At 47.8% G+C, this 19,296-nt stretch overlaps 2 protein-coding genes and 1 long non-coding RNA gene across 8 annotated transcripts in view; 2 read left to right on the forward strand and 1 right to left on the reverse strand.

The window, feature by feature from the left end:
- The window catches only part of RSPH9 (radial spoke head component 9), a 23,622-nt gene extending 17,903 nt beyond the window's left edge, over positions 1-5,719 (forward strand). Inside the window, exon 5 of the mRNA XM_064597651.1 lies at positions 5,139-5,719. Within this exon, the coding sequence (XP_064453721.1) occupies positions 5,139-5,158 (20 nt within the window). The 3' untranslated portion in view covers positions 5,159-5,719. The remainder of the gene's footprint in view (positions 1-5,138) is intronic.
- Positions 1-11,460, reverse strand: part of MRPS18A (mitochondrial ribosomal protein S18A) — a 16,451-nt gene extending 4,991 nt beyond the window's left edge. For 2 of the 4 annotated variants that reach the window (XM_064597654.1, XM_064597653.1), the window contains exons 1-4: positions 11,306-11,447; positions 5,825-5,933; positions 4,270-4,301; positions 1,767-1,874 (exon numbers count right to left, since the gene is read on the reverse strand). In XM_064597654.1, coding sequence (XP_064453724.1) covers positions 1,767-1,874; positions 4,270-4,301; positions 5,825-5,933; positions 11,306-11,404 — 348 coding nt within the window. In that variant the 5' untranslated portion in view covers positions 11,405-11,447. Of the gene's footprint in view, positions 1-1,766; positions 1,875-4,269; positions 4,302-5,824; positions 5,934-11,305 lie in introns of all 4 variants that reach the window. The other 2 variants (XM_045866945.3, XM_064597655.1) reach the window with 2 other exon arrangements.
- LOC123837759 (uncharacterized) overlaps positions 11,457-19,296 on the forward strand; it is a 17,579-nt gene continuing 9,739 nt past the window's right edge. For 2 of the 3 annotated variants that reach the window (XR_010413633.1, XR_010413634.1), the window contains exons 1-2: positions 11,457-11,563; positions 14,202-17,414. This is a non-coding gene — a long non-coding RNA (uncharacterized LOC123837759). The remainder of the gene's footprint in view (positions 11,564-14,201; positions 17,415-19,296) is intronic. The other variant, XR_006789270.3, reaches the window with a different exon arrangement.

Below are 19,296 nucleotides of genomic sequence, written 5' to 3' on the forward strand. Positions count from 1 at the left end.
TTGGACGAGTCGAGGGCACAAGGATAAACACAGCCAAAATCAAGCCAAGAGACCACTTCCCCTTCCAGCTTTCATAGGGTGGCTGAGGGGGTTAAACAAAAGCCACGGCTTCCCCAAGGAGAGGGGGGCCCCGCCCACCTTCGCAGTCCTGTCCCACAAACTGATCTGCTGCCCTGGCAGGCGCCTCGCTGTATAACCGCAGATTTGTTTTAATCACTGGACAGCTCCTGAGGGACCCGGGCCCCCAATTCCCACCCCTGTAATCTTTAGAATCTGGTGAAAAGAACTTGGATTGGATTATCTAGTACTAATAAACTGGGCCCGCAGCCCCAGCCCCCCACCGTAGGCTGCCAAGCAAGCTGACAGCTTTGTGCAGCTCAGGCTAACGGTGTCCTGAGTGGAAAGGGGTAAAAGGAAAACAACTGTAGCCTTTACCTCGGGGGGGATTGGATTTCGTCTGTTGGATAAACACAGCCAAGTCCATTTCCTGGAAATGGCTGGTAGAAGGAGTGCCCCATGGTGGTTAGGCAGGTGTGGACTTCACTTCCCCATCTTCAGCTGGGATTCTAAGTGGGGCCACGACCCCACCTAACTTCTATGTCACAAGAAGCTGTGAACACTGTCCTGTGGCCTATAGGTTTCCTATTAGTCCGGGCAGCCATGAGCAGATGGGCTGGGAGCAGAGTGAAAGGAGCACCCTCCTCCCCGCCCGGTGGCCCGGAGCCAAGGCTCCCAGCCCAGGAGATTAGTTGGGTCATTCTGTTCGGATCCCATGGGCATGTGGCCGCTCCTGCTCCCACCACCTGACCGGGACCTCTGCCTTTAGTCATCCCATTCCACAGAGCGGTACAGGGACAACTTGCAGGTCAAACTGGCCCAGAGCCTAATCACCTGAAACCTAAAAATAGGGTGCTTAATGTCACCAATAGAACCCTCAAGGACAAGTATGGATTTCTCTAGGTCTGCGTCCTTCCCCCAAGCCCGCCCTGTTTCTAGCGAGGATGGAGAGCAGTCGTCAGGATAGTAGGCTCTGCCTGGGTTTTGTATCCCTGGAGTTTATAGCCTGGCTCTGATATTAGCTGGGTGATCTGAGGCAAGTTCATCAACTTTTCATGCCTTGAAGTTCCTCGTCTGGAAATCAAGGATGAAAACAGTACCTACTTCATAGGGATATTGTGAAAACCAAGTGAATGAGGGCCTGTAAATGCGTACCACAGTGCCTGACACAGAGCCTGCACTGTGGGGGTTCCCATTCTTAGTCACCATCAGCATCTTTCCGTGGAGAGAACAGAGAGAACAGGAGCTGGAGCAAACAGGAGTCTCTGTAGCTTCAGTATGGAGGGAGACAGTAATGTGTCCTCAGGTCACAGTGAGGACTCTCCAAATATACCCTCCTTATAAAAGGAGGAAAGCCAAATCCAGAGCCTGATTCCATCCGTTGGGAACACACCCTGCAAGACGGGGTTACAGGGCCCTGGTGGTCTGAACTGCATGCAACCAGCGCCATGATCTGGATTAGTGACTCTCAACCCTGGCGGCACTGTCGAATCACCTGGGGAGCTTTACAAATGAATGATGGCCAGGCTCCATCCAGACCAAGAGCAGTCAGTGTCTGCGGGTGGGGCCCGAGGAGGATTTTAAAGCTCCCTGGGGCAGCCGGGGTTGAGATGCAGCAGTGGCTGGGGGGTGGGGAAGCCGCTGAAGTGAACCAGGGACTGGAACCTCCACGACATGCAGAGCCGGCGTCTGCGCGCAGCTCAGCTCACCTCATAGCCATACTTGTGCTTCAGGTTCCACCGGCAGATGGGGCACTGGCCAGAGGGGTTAGGGGGGTTTGGGCTTTCCTTGGGAGTCCCCGTTAACCGGCCTTCGATCTAGGAGGAAGAGAAAGACAGCCAGTGAGGGAGAGGGCATGTGGAGCCTCAGATCCTTGAGCAGCCCCCCAAATGGTGAGATGCCGGGGAGAGTTCATCTGTGGGGGCCTCTGTAGGAGTGGCTAATAGGTCTCTCTGCCTCCCCTGCGGCAGTGGTTCTGCAGCCATTGCATACTGGACCTCGGGGTGGCCACAGAGCCGTGACCTGGTGGCATGCAAGCGTCGTGGCAATTAGACCATGCTGGGGGCAAGAGGCAGTGGTTTGTTCTATCAGCTGAATGCTACCTTTCCTTTCTCAAAAACAAAACAAAACACCAGAACATTATCCTTCCCGCTCTGGAAAAAAGTAATACCTGCACAAGGTAGAAAGTTTCCAACGGTGCAGGGATACACAGTGAAAAGTCTCCCTCCCATCCCACATACCATGTCCTTCTCAGAGGAAACTGCCCTTTCCAGCTTCACGTGACAGAGGCCAGTCTATAGCAGTGGTTCCCAACCAGGCAGGATTTTGCCACCTCCCACCTCCCCCCGGCAGACACTGGACGATGTCGGAGACATTTCTGACTGTCACGGCTGGGGGATGGGGTGCGCCGGGCATCCAGCAGGGAAGCTGCTAACCATGCTACCCCCCACAACAAAGCCCTAGCCAGCCCCAAAGGCCAGCAGCTTCGAGGCTGAGAGAGCCCACTCTACGCCCTTCCAAGCAGGTACCATGTGCATGCCTGCTTCCTTGCTCGCTTTTAGAAACACACATGGGAAGATATATCTGCCTGCCCTCCTCACTTTTATCATTTTGGATGCCACCTTTCAAATCCTGCTGAGGCCACGTGTGCAATGACCTCCGCCATTGCTCTGTATCCTGTGACACAGCCTTGGAATTACCAAGTGCAAGAAGCCAATGATCTGGGAGGCGGCTCTGATTACAAGAGGGGGAGTTTAGAAAGCCTTGCTGATTGAGGCCAGGGATTATGAGAGGGAAGTTGGGACAGGTCTGAGGCTTTGGAGGGAAGTAATACTGTCTCCTGGGGGAGAAACTGGCAAAAGGGAAAGGGGGCTGTGCAGGGTCCTGCTACTTGACTTTCTGCCAAGGCCACCGTAGCCATGCCAGAAACGGAGAAGTGCACTAGGGAAAATGTGGAGGTGCACGCTGGGTCTTGGGAGGGGATTACGGTGGGCCTGGCGGGGGACAGGGCTAACATTTATTGACTCCCCATTGCATGCCTGGCTCTGTGCTAATAACGGTTCAAACGTATCACCTCATTTCACCCCCAAGACCTCGTGAAGGAGGATTCATGATCTTATGTTATAGATGAAGAAAGTGAGACCCCAAAGAGTGAGCAATGCCCGGTTAGCTGCAGCGATAGCTCTCCCTGGAGGCACAGATGGCCTTCCCTCCCCCAGTGGGTCTCACGGTGCCACGATGTCTCCATGTTCATTTTGCAAATAGCAGACTGACGCCTCACATGAGAAACACTCCATACTCAAAAGGCAGATATATTTTTCTCCACCAGCATGGAGTTCCTAGGGTGAATGCTTGTTTTGGCTTTGAATAAGGGAACCAAAGGAGGTGCCCAAAGGGGATGGGGGCCCCCTAAAAAGAACCGTTTTGAGGCTAAGCAGTGAAAAGGCTGAGGAGTATTCTGGGGAAGACTCAAAGAGGGAACCCTAAGGGCTCGTCCTGGGGTTAAGACTGCTTTGGGGGGAGGACCGAGCTTGGCTGGCTGCCAGAAGGGTTAAATCCCTGGTTGACATGGAAGTTACGGAGGCTTCTGGGAGCTCCGTGGAGTGGCTGAGATTTCCTGGAAGCATGGAAGGCCATGTGAAAACAACGTTGTCTTTCAGGGATTATAGGATAATCTAGGCCCCATGACTCCCCGAGGAAGGGAGGTGAGATGGGCCCAACAAGGGAAAGGGGGGAGTAGGTGGATGAAGAATCATTCTAGTTTTTAACCAACAGACAAGCCAGGGTGCCGGCCAGTGAGCCCAGGGCCCAGAGAGTGTCACCTTTTAATGGCATCACTTAAGAAGTAGTTTGGTCCAGGCTCCCGGCCATGGGTCAACTTACTTGGGCTCTCTACTCTCACCACTGCCTTGGTTTCTCCTTTGGAAAACTGATTTATCCCCACCAAAGACCTCTGAGACCTTCCTTATCATACAAAAGGCCACTTTAATCAAACAACGGATGCCTCAGTCCAGGCGCGATGACTGTTCCTGATTCAACCACATGACAGCACACAGCTTGAAAAACGTTAGACTGTGGGATTTATGGTGACAGAGGGAGCTGCTCCTGATGCCAGGAGTCCAGTTTGGGTTGGCCTTCCTCCTCCCCCCTCTCTGCCCCCCGGCAGCTCCAAGAGTTACAGAGGTTGTAAGTGGCCAATTTGATGATACTTACTGTAGTCGTCTTCCCTTCTTGGATCTCCACCACTACAGAGATAAAGGGGAAAAATCAGGTCAGCCATTTAATAAGGAACAGGGAGTTTCAAATAACAGCTCAAATTCTACACATGCAGAAAATCGGAGCCTTCAGTCTGCACTCTCCCACGGTCCCCACCTGGGAAAGAAAGCGTGCGGGGTTCCTCTCCAAGTGCCAAGGCTCTATGCCCTCGAGGCTGGGTGGGGGCAAGCCTAGATGCCCAAGTAATACCATCTCTCTGGGATTAAGGGTCTCTACACTGTTTTTGTCTTTCTAAGCCAAGATTCATCTTGGTTCTAAACCAAGGGAATTGGCAAGATCCTGCCCTCCCGTGGCTAGCAATAATGACCTCAGAGTTAGGCTGGGTGGGAGTGGAAGCATCTAAAAGACCTTCAAAAGTACCCATTGCGTGTGTCCTTTCATGACGAGAATCACACAAACATGGCTTCTGACCCTGAAGAATGTGCAGTCTCTGATACAGGCTTGAACTAAGGCTGCTCCAGTGGCCCCAGGGCAGATAAGGAGTGAGAGCAGCTCACCCACAGAACCTGGCTCTCGGGGAGCCGTGCTAGAGCTCTAAGAGGCAGCTGTGTGAGTTAAATCTTCTGCCCTTCTGCACGCGGCTCGTGCAGGGTGCACTGTGCTACGCATGTACGCGGGAGCAGGTGGGGGCAGGGGTGGGGGAGAGGGGCCTGCAGACGCCGCCCGGGCTGAGTTCTCAGGAGAGCGCTGCAAGTGCAAACGGAGGGGGGCTCCCTCAGCGCTCTGCCCGGAGGAGAACTCAAGGGCAGGGCGGTAAGTCGCACACATCCCTCAGGCTGTATGTGTTTCCTCGCTTATTTCACCAGGATACAGAATGACAACTTGAAGAATATTCCAAGGAAGAACCAAGCCAATGGCGCACGTTTGGCCAATATAATCAAACCAAGTTCTTGGAGCTTCCTTCCCCCTTCTTCTCCAGGGTCTTTAGAAAGAGAGGAGCCACTGCGGTTAGCGTGGGAACCAGCACGCAGCAGATGCTCAGTCAATGCGAGCTAGCACCAAGACCGTGAAACGGTCAGCACGGCCCCTTCTGACTGCTAATCACTGCTACACAAAACCTTGGTCTGCAGAGCTAGACTGCAAACTGTCTCCTTACGTACAAACACCGTATCGAAACAGCAGCCGGGCTCCCACAAGTAGTTTTACTCAGCTTCAGCGAGGCAAGAAGTAGTGCAGCTTAGAAAGAGCCTAAGGTTCCGGGGGGCCTGGGTGGCTCAGTTGGTGGAGCGTCGGACTCTTGGTTTTGGCTCAGGTCATGATCTCGGGGTCGTGAGATCGAGCCCTGCGTCTGGCTCTGTGCTCGGCGGGGAATCTGCTTGAGATTCTCTCTCTCCCTCTGCCCCTCCCCCTATGCTCTCTCTCTCTAAAAATAAATAAACAAATCTTAAAAAAAGAAAGAGCCTAAGATTCTTAATGTTAAGAATCTAGTGAAAGTTATGGACCTTTTCCTGGAAATATATTCATAAGCACACATACAATCAAACATGTGTACCTAAATGGTAATGCTGGTTTTCTCTTGGTGGTGGCAGTACGTGATTTTTACTTTGTTCTTTATGCCTGCCTGGATTTTCTGAAGTTTTTAAAATAAACATGTACTGCTTCTGCAATAAAAAATAAACAGTAAAAAGAGAGAAAGAGAATGAATGTCTAAGAAAAAAGTGAGGCAACTCTAACCCAACCGGAGGCCCTTGGCAGCATCTGTGATCACTGAGCTCTGTGACCAACACCTAATTGGACACAGACTGCCTGGAATTGTCCCCCATTTGTTTTCTGCGCAAGGCCATTCATAAAGCCTCATTACTCCAAAACAACCAACCTGAGAGCCCCTCAGTGTTCCAACTCCAGATACACACAAAGAAGCCACGATGGCCAGAAAGGCCCTGAGGCTTTCTCCAGAACACTGTAGTTAACTAATCAATTCAAAGACAAACTAGTTTTCTCCCTGTAAGAAAATGCGTCACCCCACACACGGATCTACTTGTTCGGAACGCAGACCAGCCTAAACGGGATGTGGGTGAGACTCAGCCTGGTGCTCAGTTGGGAGGCCTGCACAGCTGCGGGGGGACAGTCACTGGAATATGTCAACCTACAGACGTGCGGGAGCAGAAGCAGGGCAGAGCCCCAGCTCAGCGGGGCTTCCAGGCACCCCGGAAAATTTGCAAAAAACCAACCTGGGAGAGGGATGGAAGGCAACCAAATCTAGGCGGCAACAGGTGAGGGGGAAGTTTCTAAGAATTCGGGGAGGAAACAAAAGGAGAGACACATTCCTGGTACCACTTGAGCCAGCAGGAGAAGAGGGCCTGAAACAAAAAGCGGATAAACATGTGGTTCCCCTCTCTGTGGAGGCACTTGGGTCCTAACCATGAGGTAAACAAATCTAACAAAACACACATCACTCCCGGCAAAGAACCAAACCCTGAAGTCATTCCATTGGCCCCTGGAAAAGAGATCAAAGCTTATGGCCACCTCCACTGTTTGCCAGCTCCCCACACGGCAACCCTGAGCCAGTGAATCATCTTACTATATGCCAGGGGGTAAGACAATAGGCAGATGCTTATCTACTACAGACAATTTGTCAAACCAGAAAGAATGACCTGAGAACTCTTACAAGATTGAGAGTGATCAGGGCGGTGTCTCAGTGCAGGCCTGGGCAGGAGGCCTGGGTGGAACCTCAAGAAGCCCCTAGATTTTAAGCCTCTGAAAACAGGAGATAGGAATCAAAATAGTTTTGCTTTCCAGTGTGCATACAAAAACAGGTCAAAACCAAACCAAACCAAACCTGAGATCCATTTTGTCCCTGGCCTCCTCACCACTCAAGATGGGGGTAACCATGAAAAACTGGACTAAGACATTTAGGTACTGACAGACAACTTGTTTAGAAAAAGGTGGAATCACCCTTGTGTTCTGAAATATGGCTATTATGATGTAAACTAAGGAAAAACACGAAACTGGAGTTTCTAAACTGGAGTTAGGGGCCAAATCTTCTAAGACTGGCACTTCTCTCATACACATCAAATAACCCGTCCCACATGAGACAACACATTTGCTGAGCCCCCAGGGAGTACAGCCCGGCCCCACCCACTGGGAGGGCTACAACAGAATAGGAAGACAGTCTTTACCCTAGAGGAGAAAAGGGAACGAAACCAAGTATGGGAACTTCAGTACAATAAAAGTCTACGCCTCGTAAAGAGGTCCTTTGAGTACTTCAATAAATACTCGCTTAGGATGGAGTCCAAGATAACTGAATTGTAACAGTCTAGAGCAAACAGTGCTGGGCTGAGATTGTAGTGAGCGCAGAAGGACCTCGAGGGCCACACAAACACACACACAGTGAAATGCAGCAGTACCAAGACCCAACTGTTTCGAGAAGGAGAAAGGCAGGACTCATGAATGATGTGGAGGGCGCTGCTATAGGAAGTGCCCAGAAACCAAGTCCTTCTTGGAAAGGATCCATGGAAACCAAGTACCAAGCAGAGAATGACAGAACAGAGTCACTGACGGCTAAAAGGCACCACTCACAAGTCTTGGCGGAGGACCAGAGAGTGGAGTGTGTGTTTGGGACATGTGGCTGCACTTCCGGCCGTTGACTACTTTTCTCAAACTCCTTCCCCACTTCCCTCTGTTCATCTTTAATTCTACTACTCAAGTTTTCTGATTCTCCAGTCATCTAACCCGTTCTTTCCCCTGGACCTCTGAGGGAATGTCCCTCTGCACTAGGCTTTTTCCACTAGCAGGTTCCTCTGGACTATGTCCCTTGAAGTCTTTGAAGTCCCCAACTCACACACTCCCCTCTCAAAGCTTTTAGCTACAGGGCTGCCCATCCTGCCAGGTGCGTCCTTGTCTGAAATGCTAGGTCCTCCAGAAAGCCCCTCAGCCAACTGGAAGAGATGAAGAAAATTCCCTTCAGCCTTTACTCATTTCAACACGCTCTGCACTAGTTTCCGATAGATGTGCCCTGTTAATTCAGAGTCACATGTGTTTTTGTTTTAAATACATTTCCTTCCCAAGAGTGAGAAGGCAGGAATGAGCTCTAACACAATCTTTCCCATAAAAAGCACTACACCGTCTTCAGCAAGTTAAATGATGAAAGCTTTCAGGTGGGAGAACCACAGGGCAGCTCTCCCATGGCGTACCATGGCAGTCTTGGTGGTGGAGAGGGAGGAGTGCTGGTTCTACTTCCAATGCCACCACTTACTAGCTGGGTGATCCGGGGCAGCTACTGAACTCCTCTGGGCCAGATTTCTTCAGTAATTTGTCAGTAATATCTGCCTTTAAAGACTGTTGAGAAGACGGAATACATGTATGTGGAAAACCTAGCACAGTGCTTGCAGCAGGCACAGACTAAACCCCAATTTCCATTTTTGTCTTCCTTCACTTTTGTTCCTTCCACTATCCTTCTTGCTTTTGTGTGTCCCTCTTATCAAACTTTCAACCAGGCTTTCTCAATAGCAGCACAACTGACGTTTCAGGCCAGGTGGTCCTTTGTTTGGGGGCGGGGGGGGACGTCCTGGGCACTGTAAGATGTTGAGCAGCATCCCTGGCCTCTACCCACCAGATGCCAGGAGTACCAGTTGTGACAACCAAAAATGCTTCTAGACATTGCCAGATGTTCCCGGGGGACAAAACTGCCCCCCAACTGAGAACCATTGCTTTAGCCTGAGAGTCTCTACAGGCAAGAGCATGGAATGCTGGGTGCTCATAAACTCTGACTAAAATTAAGTAATGCTATTTGATACTCTTGAATATTTTCAGCAAACATCCAGTTTCCTGCCCACAACTTTAAATTCTGTGTGTACAATATTGTTTGGGTGTCAAATATACCAGCCGGGACCGGGCAGTCAAAATTAACTACATATTTAATATTTTACACCTTACACATAGAAGGTAGTATATCAAGACAAAGTTTTTTCATTTAAAGGCTTTGAAGACAGGTGGTTCTCAAGCAGAATAAAGAACACAGTACTGCCTTCATGTAAGATCACATCAATTCAATTATTTAGCTTTTAGGTCTGACAGCAAGTAACAGAAGAGTTACCAACCCAGGTATTTATGGAAAGAAGTTCAAAGACCCATCTGACCATACAGTCCATCATTTCACAAAATCTCCAACTGAAAAAATTCCAATCTCAAATGTTCTTTTGTAAACAAACAAACAAACAAACAAAAACTATTCCTCTTCCCCATTCTCTGGGAACATAGCAAAGAACTGTTTTCAACTCTGAATTTCACAATGGATATGTAAATTACAGCTATTAGAGCTTGACACTTCGGAGACACCCTCAAAAATGTTAAGGGTATATGCTTACTTTGCAGCAGGGTATAGATGAAACATCTTACCATGTCCTTCCTATCATCAGCATGATCTCTTTGGTACCTTTCTTTATTAATGGATTAGCTTATCTAATATTAACCAGGCAGTATCTGGATTTTGTCGTTCTTTCTACATATGTTCCATCTTCCCTTCATAGCTAAATTCTTCTAATATACCTATTTTCATTTCTTCATGAAATATCTCTTTGATTTCCCCAAACTGGGATCCAGCCCTCCCTTCCCCTGAATCTGCCAGATGGAGGTCGAGTCCAGCTGGTTGGGCTGTGCCTGGGCCTACAAGGAGCCCTGTCTGCCACTGCTGTTTGAAAGCCAAAACAGCTTTCTTTCTGAGACACATCCAATGGACTCCTCTTTAGGTTCCTCTCTTTGGACTTTTCTGCTCCCTCTGACAACAATGATCACTCTTTTCCTCTCGGCACCTCTCAACTTTAAAGGATACGCTGGCCAATACCATGGCAGAATCTTAAAAACAAACAAACCCACATCACTTCTTTTGCACATCATTCATCCATTCTGGCTTCCAGCAGTGCACAAAGGAAGGCTGCGTCCTGACAGACCTTTTCACTCTTTGCGAGGATGAGATTCCATCCTTTTAAAAGCCCGTTCAGGGGCGCCTGGGTGGCTCAGTCGTTAAGCGTCTGCCTTCGGCTCAGGTCATGATCCCAGGATCCTGGGATCGAGCCCCGCATCGGGCTCCCCGCTCAGCGGGAAGCCTGCTTCTCCCTCTCCCACTACCACCTGCTTGTATTCCCTCTCTCGCTGTCTCTCTCTCTGTCAAATAAATAAAATCTTTAAAAAAAAAAAAAAAAGCCCGTTCAAGACACATTCCCCTCATTAAAACTTCCAATTGGGTTTCTGTTTCTGGTAACCAAATCTCCCTGTAGTTAATCATGTAAATACCTAACTTGCATTTATTGGACAGTATACATATCATCTCTTTAGAACCCAACTTCTCAGGAAAAGGGCTGAATTTTCTCTTTTTCCAGAATCCTTTGACAGTCTGAAGTACAGTATCTGGCCTTCAGTAAGCTCCCAGTTCAAGGCTATAATCAGGCTGCCTTTCAAGGCTTAAGATTAATGAAAAGGAGAACCACCATACAGCATTTGTCTGTTTCAGCTGTTCGATGGCTTTTCCACCTTAGCTTCCACCTCTCTGGGAGACTAGGGGCCGGGGCAGAAAAAGACGCCATCAGAGCACAGCATTTTCAGATGAGAAACTGGAAAGGGAGGCCCTGAGAAGGATAGCCACATGTCCTTCTCTCATGGTCCAGGGATTTTTTTTTTTTTTTAACAAAGGAGGCGGCGGCTGAGAGAATACGGAAAGCAAAACTAACACGCTAACCTTTACCAAAAACTTTTCTGAATCCCGGGCCAGGTTTCGTCCTGCTCCTGCTAACTAAGCAGGGCTTTCTTTCCGTCCTTCCCCGCCCCCACCAGTAAGAACACTCGCGAGCGGTGGGAGGTCAAGACAATAGCATCAAGGTCTGGAAAGGGCTTTCAAGCACCCCGGGAGCGCCAGCATCTCCCGGGTTTCAGAACCGCGCGAAGGAAAGGGAGGGAGGGGAGCACACGGGGGCTGGAGAAAGCAAACTCCACTGATCTTTTCCTCAACCTTGGGAGATAACCGGGACCCAGGACTAACCTTCCCTGAACCCGCGAGCTGGAAGCCGAGCCCAGCTGGTCGCGATCGGGCCAGCCAGGAGCCCTCGGAGCAGCCGTCCAGAGGGATACACCAGCACATTGAGGGCCGCCATCTTGAAAACCAACGGTGACCTCTTGTGCACTTCCGCTTCCGGAACGGCGCGCGCGCAGCCGCAGTGGTGAGCAGGAAGTGTGCGGCTGTGGGCTTCTGGCTCGGATACTCTCGCGCTTCGTTTTCCCTAGTCTGTCCCACGGAGGGGTAAGCCTAGAGATTTGTGTTTAGCCTGTGCTTCGTTCTGAGAGTCTAGGGCAGGTGTTCTGGCTCCCGTCTGCGGGTCCTCGAAGTGTCAGGTCGCTTTCGTACCCTCACAGGCTTCCTTTGTAAAATCACATACACCACCCCTATTTACTTAAAAGCTTTTTCTTCAGGTCACATGTGGATTTTCTGCCTCTTATGGCTAAGACTAGACCTGTACAGTAGAGTTTGAGATTGTTAGGACTCTAGTTCTGGAACGTCAGGTATCAGGCAGACCTGGGATAGAATTAATTCCTAACTTCTCCACCAATCTGTGTCCTCCCCACCCCCCCCAAACACACTTGTCTTTCATTCTCCTATACCTAACACTTACCTTTGGCCCCAGGGCCTTTGCATAGCTATTTCCTCTACATGCTCTTTGGCCACCTGCTAAACTCCTTATTTCTCAGAGCTCAGCTCAAAATTCACTTCCACATTAGAGTCTTCCTTAACCTCCCTGTTACTGGCTCTCAGCACCAGATAACTCTCCATTTTAGTACTTGGCATAATGGGGTTTTACCTCTATTTGTATAATACGTGTCTCTTCACCAGACTGTAAACTCCATGAAGGCAGAAATACTGTTTTTTTGTTGACTTATATCTTCAGCAGTGCTGAAACACAATAAGTGCAATGAATGAGTAGAATCTATCTCATAGGGTTGTGAAGATTAGATAAGACCTAAGTGCTCAATAAACAAAAGCTAATTAATAAGGCAATTACTGAGATGGCTCTCGTGCTAGGTACTTTTCATAAGTTTGATGTACTTTCATAATGAGAAGCTTGTAGTGCTATAAAGAAAACACAACTGCCCAGTTTTCCCTCTTTTGGATTTGCAGGATATATAGGATGCTCCCCTAGAGCTACATAAGAAATATACACAGCTCAATTCTTCCACTTGGTGAATAGGATATTCTTTTCCACCCTCCAAAATAAACCTGAAAGGGGATTTTCTAGTTATCCTACCCTGACTCATAGATGGAAAAATCAGGCTCATTAAATGGCAGAGTATTGGGCGCCTGGGTGGCTCAGTTGGTTAAGCGACTGCCTTCGGCTCAGGTCATGATCCTGGAGTCCCAGGATCGAGTCCCGCATCGGGCTCCCTGCTCAGCAGAGAGCCTGCTTCTCCCTCTAACCCTCCTCCCTCTCATGCTCTCTGTCTCTCATTCTCTCTCTCGCAAATAAATAAAATCTTAAAAAAAAATAAAAATAAATGGCAGAGTATTAAATGTTTCCTGATAAAGGGGAGGGAAGGAGCCCATCTTCCAGTTGGGACTGTCACCCTGGTGGACTAAGGAGATGCAGAACAGCTGCTCTATGGGGCGCTTGAGTGATAATTGCCATAGACAAGGAAAACAGTAGAAATATGGCATCGGGTTACCATAAAACATCACATTCATCAAAGGCAGATCCTGGAGAGAAAGATCAGTATGGGTGAATGAGACAGACACATGAATTAGGAGTCGTGGAGAGGGTTTTGGTGGGGTATTTTTCAAGATGTCCTGGCCAGGATCAGGAAAGCCTTGGCTTTTCCTATAGCTTCCACTTTCCTTCTGTATGATGACCTTGAGCCCTTCCTGCTTATACCATATCCCCTGTTTCTTTACAAGTCCCCAGCTTCTGATGATCCAGTAGCAACCAGGGCAGTAAGAGAGCTTCCACCCAGAGCTTATTTTGGACACAATGAGCTAAAGTATTTGAGTGCCAACCCTCTCTTCATTATCTTATCCTGACTTATTATAATCAAATTTTATTTTAAGAAACAACTTATATTTTATACAATGACAAGTAATGTGATTACTGTAGAAAAAATAAAACAGTAAAGTAAAAAGTAAATATATATCATCCATAATCCAGAGTTAAACATTATTTACATTTAGCAAAATGAAATAATACTGAAATAATACTTTGCAATATCTTATTTTTCTGAACCTATTTATTATTAGTCCCTACATGAAAAAAAATTCTTTGAGACCAGATTTTGCTCAGGAGACTAGCTTTAAAAAAATTTTTTTTAGGGGCACCTGGGTGGCTCAGTCAGTTAAGCAGCTGCCTTCAGCTCAGGTCCTGGGATCGAGCCCTGTGTCGGGCTCCCTGCTCAGCAGAGAGCCCACTTCTCCCTCTCCCTCTGCCTGCCGCTCAGCCTACCTGTGCTCTCTCTCTATCTCTCTGTCAAATAAAAACCTTAAAAAAAATAAAAAAAAAATTTTTTAGACAAAGAATAACCTGTATAAGAAAGTACACAAATTATCAGTGTGCAGCTTGATGAATTTTCACAAAGGGAATACACTATCCACACCACCAAGTAGAACATTAATAGCAATTCAGAAGACCCCGTGGTGTCCCCTTCCAGACATTATCCCCTCTTCAAGGGTAATCATTATCCTAATTTTTGGCATCATAATTTACTTTTTCCTGCATTTGAACTTTGTATAAATAGAATCTACATAGCATGTGCTCTTTTGTGTCTGCTTTCATCTACTCATCAACAACATGAGTGGGATTCACCCATATTGTTATGTGTACTTGTTATTTATGCATTCTCATTGCTATATAATGTTCCAGTGTGGTTATACTACAATTTATCCTTTCTCTTGTTAATAGGATTTGGATACTTTCCAGTTGGGACTACTATAAATTGTGCTGCGATGAACACTCTTCTGTATGATTTTTGGTGAACACAAGAACAGACATCCCTCAGGAATATATCTAGCAGTGGAACTGTTGGATTATAGGGTATATATGTACTTAGATACTAGATAGTAGATACTGCCAAACAGTTTATTTGGTACCAGTTGTGTATAAGAGTTCTTGTTGCTCCACAGCTTTATCAATATTTGATATTTTTTGTGCTTTTCATCTTGGCCATCCTGGTGAGTATGTCATAGGACTTCATTGTGTATTTAATTTACATTTCTCTGATGCCTAATGAAGATGAATCATTTGTCATATGTTTATGTTCTTTAGATACTTTCTTTTGTAAAATGTCTGTTCAAGTCTTTGGCCCATTTTATATTGGGTTGCCTTTATTTTTTTTTTCAATGAAGTGATTTTTTTTCAAGATTTTATTTATTTTTTTGTAATGGGGGGGAGGGAGAGGGTGTAAAGCAGGAGGAACAGCAGGAGGAGGGAGGAGCAGACTCCCTGCTGAGCAAGAAGCCCAATGCAGAACTTGATCCCACAACCCTGAGATCATGACCTGAGCCGAAGGCAGATGCTTAACCGACTGAGCCACCCAGGCACCCCTGCCTGTATTTTTCTTATTGATTGTAGAAGTTCTTTATATATTCTGGATACTTGTCCTTTGTTGGATATAAGTACAGCAAATGTCATCTTCCTTGCTGAGTTGCCTTCTGTAATATATTGTTTTGATGAGCAGTATTTTAAATTTTTTAAAAGATTTTATTAATTTACTTGAGAGAGAGAGTGAGTGAGAGCATGAGCAGTGGGGAGGGGCAGAGGGAGAAGCAGACTCCCTGCTGAGCAGGGAGCCCAATGTGGGGCTTGATCCCAGGACCCTGGGATCATGACCTGAGCCGACGGCAGACGCTTAACCGGCTGAGCCACCCAGGCACCCCTTAAATTGTTTAATATAGTGTAATTTATCAGTTTTTTCTTTTGTGGTTGGCATTTTTGGTATTTTAAATAGGCTCCATGCCTAACTTGGGGCTCGAACTCATGACGCAGAGATCAAGAGCACAACTGAGCCAGCAGGTGCCCCTTTGGTTTCTTATTTAAATTTTTTCCTTTTCAAAATCATGAAGATGTTCTATGTTTTTTTTCCAAAAACTGTATTGTTTTACCTTTTAATTAGATCAAAACTCACCTAGAATTGTTTTATTATATGATCTGAGATTGGGATTAAGGTTCATTTTTTATTTTTAGGAATATTTAACTGACCTGGCACCATTTATTAAAAACATCACATATTCCCTCATTGCATTTTATCTGGTTTAGATCTGTTTCTGGAGTTTCTATTTGGTCTCTTTTTCTGTCCCTTAGCATTATTTTAAATGGCTGTATACTATTTCATTGTCTGGAAGTGTCATATCCCCAATTGCTAGGAATTTAAGTTGCTTTTACTTCAAACATATTTTCTAAGACCTATCTCCCTATTCCAAAAATAGTATTTTCTATTTCATCAGTGAGTCTTACATACCCCGTTCCCAGTTGGGTGTGTTGTGGAATTTTTTAAAAAGATTTTATTTATTTATTTGAGAGAGAGAGCGCTCAAGGAGGGGTGGAGGAGGAGGGAGAGGGAGTGAGAGAGAGAATCTCAAGCAGACTCTGCACTGAGCATGGAGCCAGACTCAAGGCTTGATCCCTTGACCCTGAGATCATGACCTGAGCCAAAACTAGGGGTTGGATGCTTAACTGACTGAGCCACCCAGGCGCCCATGGATTTTTTTTTTAATTTTAATTTCAATTTTTAATTTTTTAAAGATTTTATTCATTTATTTGACAGAGAGAGACACAGCGAGAGAGGGAACACAAGCAGGGGGAGTAAAAGAAGGAGAAGCAGACTCCCCACTGAGCAGGGAGCCCGATGCGGGGCTCGATCCCAGGACCCTGGGATCATGACCTGTGCCGAAGGCAGACGCTTAAAGACTGAGCCACCCAGGCGCCCCTGGATTTTTTTTTTTTTTAAAGTAAAACCGTGCTGTGGAATAAGAGGGAGTGAGGGCCCTTCTCTGGGGGCTGCAGAATGATAGCTGCTGTGCAAAGGAAGGGTCTTTTCAAGAGCCAGGGTCTCTGGGGCTGTTGGCAGAGTCACTCTGGTGCCTGGGGCGAGCTGTGTGCATCTACATTAGCAGTTCTGGACCCTGAAGAGCAGCAGTGACCCTGGGATACATGGAGATGAGAGAAGGGAGGCTGCTGAACCAGCCACTCCTTAGCTTGACAAAATTTCCTATCCATCCCTTCTTCTGAGGAGCCCAGCCCCCTTGCTTCCACCCCATCTGCCAGGGAAATCTTCCTTCTTTTGTCCATTACTTGTCCTGGATCCTATATCTTAACTCTGGAGATAGCTCACATCCCCAATAAACTCCTAATGAAGATGTTTGGGGAAACATTCACAAGGGATGAGACCAGAAATGCTCATTTTGCCAAGAGAAACTTAAACTAGCAGCAGAAACAGTCTGGTCTAGAGACTTGCTCCCAGCCACCAGGCCAGCCAGCTGGGGCCAGAGCAAAGACAAGAAACTGGGAAGCCATGGGTGGATCAGCCTGTCTATGGCTTCGGGGCTGAGGAAGTTCTGGTCTCAGCTGTGGACGAAGATGCTCTTCCAGCCTTCCTCCTACCTCGCCCAGGAAGAATGGGTCAGAGCCAAGAGCCACACAGATGTTCCCTGTGAATGACAGAGGCAGTGAAAAGGCGCGGGAAGGTGGAGGGAGCTGATCTGCTAGAGACCAGGGTGGGAGGGGGCTGCAAGAGAAGCCAGGGGAAAAGGCTGACAGAGTGAACGACTGTCATGTTTGCTTTCTCCTAATTAATGTGGTTTCCTTACAAACCCCTGCTGATTCCCAGCTGGTTGACTCAACCATAACAACACGTGGCCTGCCCTGCCCAGGCCAGGAGCCCGGGCTGTGAGCCTCCCAAGAAGGGTCTGGTTTCATCTGCAGCAGCTGCCCCTCCTCCCCAACTGGCTTTGTGCAGTTGAGGGAAGGGACAACACCTCAACGGAGAGCGTGAGAGGTTGCGGGGGACAGCCAGGGACTGCTTGCTTTGGGCTCGCCTGGCTGCTCACCTGTGTTTCCGGTGACCTTTAAAAAAGGGCAGTTTCTTGCTGGTCTGGCAGGGCTGCTGCCTCCAAACAGGTATGAATGGGGGCGGGTGAGGAGACCTTGGGCAAAGAACCCCTTGCTTGGTGGTGGCCTCTCTACAGGCATGCCCTGTTTGACTCAGTGGGCCTAGAAACAACTAGGCTATGTCTAGAGTCCTGGGCAATTCAGGGTTTTCCATCGGTTTTTCAAGAGTTGCTCCTCTTCCTCGCTGGGACTTTTATTCTGTCCAAGTTATTCATCTTATCCCCTCATTGGTTCATGGATTCATTGGGCCAGCAAGTATCCACTGAACAGCTACTGTGTGCCTTTTGCAAACAAATGATTACATGCACCAGGGGAGACTCTCAGGGGTAGAAGCTCTTGTCTGACAAAAAAACATTATGTGAACTGGACGATTGCCCTGGGATCTATTTGCTTCCTCCCCCCTTTTTATTTTTATTTATTTATTTATTTTTAAAGATTTTATTTATTTATTTGAGATAGAGAGAATGAGAGACAGAGAGCATGAGAGGGAGGAGGGTCAGAGGGAGAAGCAGACTCCCCGCCGAGCAGGGAGCCCGATGCGGGACTCGATCCCGGGACTCCAGGATCATGACCTGAGCCGAAGGCAGTCACTTAACCAACTGAGCCACCCAGGCGCCCCCTCCCCCCCTTTTTAAAAAGCATTTTTTATTAGTAAAATAAAATATGTTCAGAAAAATCATATAACTTCAACGTACCATACAAGGGCAAAATGGATTCGTTTCTATGCTGGATCACTAGGGCATGCTGCTGCCAGAACAACAGCTGGAGGGAGGGGGGATATATGAAAGAGAAGTGAAATTGGTGAGAGGTGGCTTTAGGGGCCTTCAAAACCTTTCAGGAAAGTGAGGCCAGAGGAAGGGAGGCCCCAGACAAAACTGCTGAAGGAGAGAGAGGCTGCCATGCCCTTTGTGTGTATTCCCCAGGCACAGGCCAGAATCCTCTCCAAGCGAGTGCACCCTGGTAGGGACCCCCAGAGCTCACCTGGCATTAGCCTCACTCTAGCTTCAGCCAGTGGTTGGGGTCAGTGCCACCCGCTCAACTCCCTGTCCTCGCAAATTAAGTCATCCTGGCTGTGGCTAGACCTTTGTGCAGAGGGCTGGGTGCCCCTTTGTAAAGGGTCTTCACATCCCTGTCAGGTTAAGGAACTCGTCAGATTGCTTTCTCTGGGTGCCTGAATCCAATTCTTACATAAGGGGGGAGATTTTTACCTCTTAGAGCACTTTGGAGCTATTGGCATATTTTTGTGAATAGGGACAAAATGGCACCCTAGGCAGATGTTGTCCCCTGCTTGCACATGAGGGACACATACAAAAGCAAAATGGAAGAGCTGCAGCCTGAAAATGAGGCTCTGCTCTACCCACTGGCCACCTTAAGTCAGTAATGCTCTGTGGGCCTAAGTTTCCCCCTCAGTAAGGAGTCCCATCTGGTTCTAAAATTCTGATTCCATAAAGACACAGAGTGAGAGTGTCTGGTCTTCAGCTTCCTCCTCCCCTTTTTGCTGCCATTCAGAGATCTCACTCATTTTGACCCTTTGGCTCTCAACCTTGACGCTGGTAAGTCCGAAATCCATTGCCCTGCTCCAGCCTGAGCTCCAGCCTGTCTCCAGCTCTCTATAGAGATTTCTATTTGGTTCTTCTGAAGGAGCATAAATGTGCACCATGTCTAAGTGAGGCCACTGCCGCCTTCCTGATAACTATCAGCACTTCTCTCAGTCTCCCTGTGGCTCACAGAGTCACCATCTACTGTCCCCATCCAATCGCCAAAGTTTTCATACATTTTGCACATTTCAAAGTTACCTCCTGATTTCCCCTCTTCCTCACCATCTCCATTTCTGTCATTTTTCCAGTACCTCCGTTTGCCTTGCCCCTTGCCCTGTGCCTCCCTTTCCAAT

This window comes from Mirounga angustirostris, unplaced genomic scaffold (assembly GCF_029215605.1).
Source record: "Mirounga angustirostris isolate CCGP_5_RB_7025 unplaced genomic scaffold, mMirAng1.0.hap1 SCAF_8, whole genome shotgun sequence".
NCBI classification, from domain to species: domain Eukaryota; kingdom Metazoa; phylum Chordata; class Mammalia; order Carnivora; family Phocidae; genus Mirounga; species Mirounga angustirostris.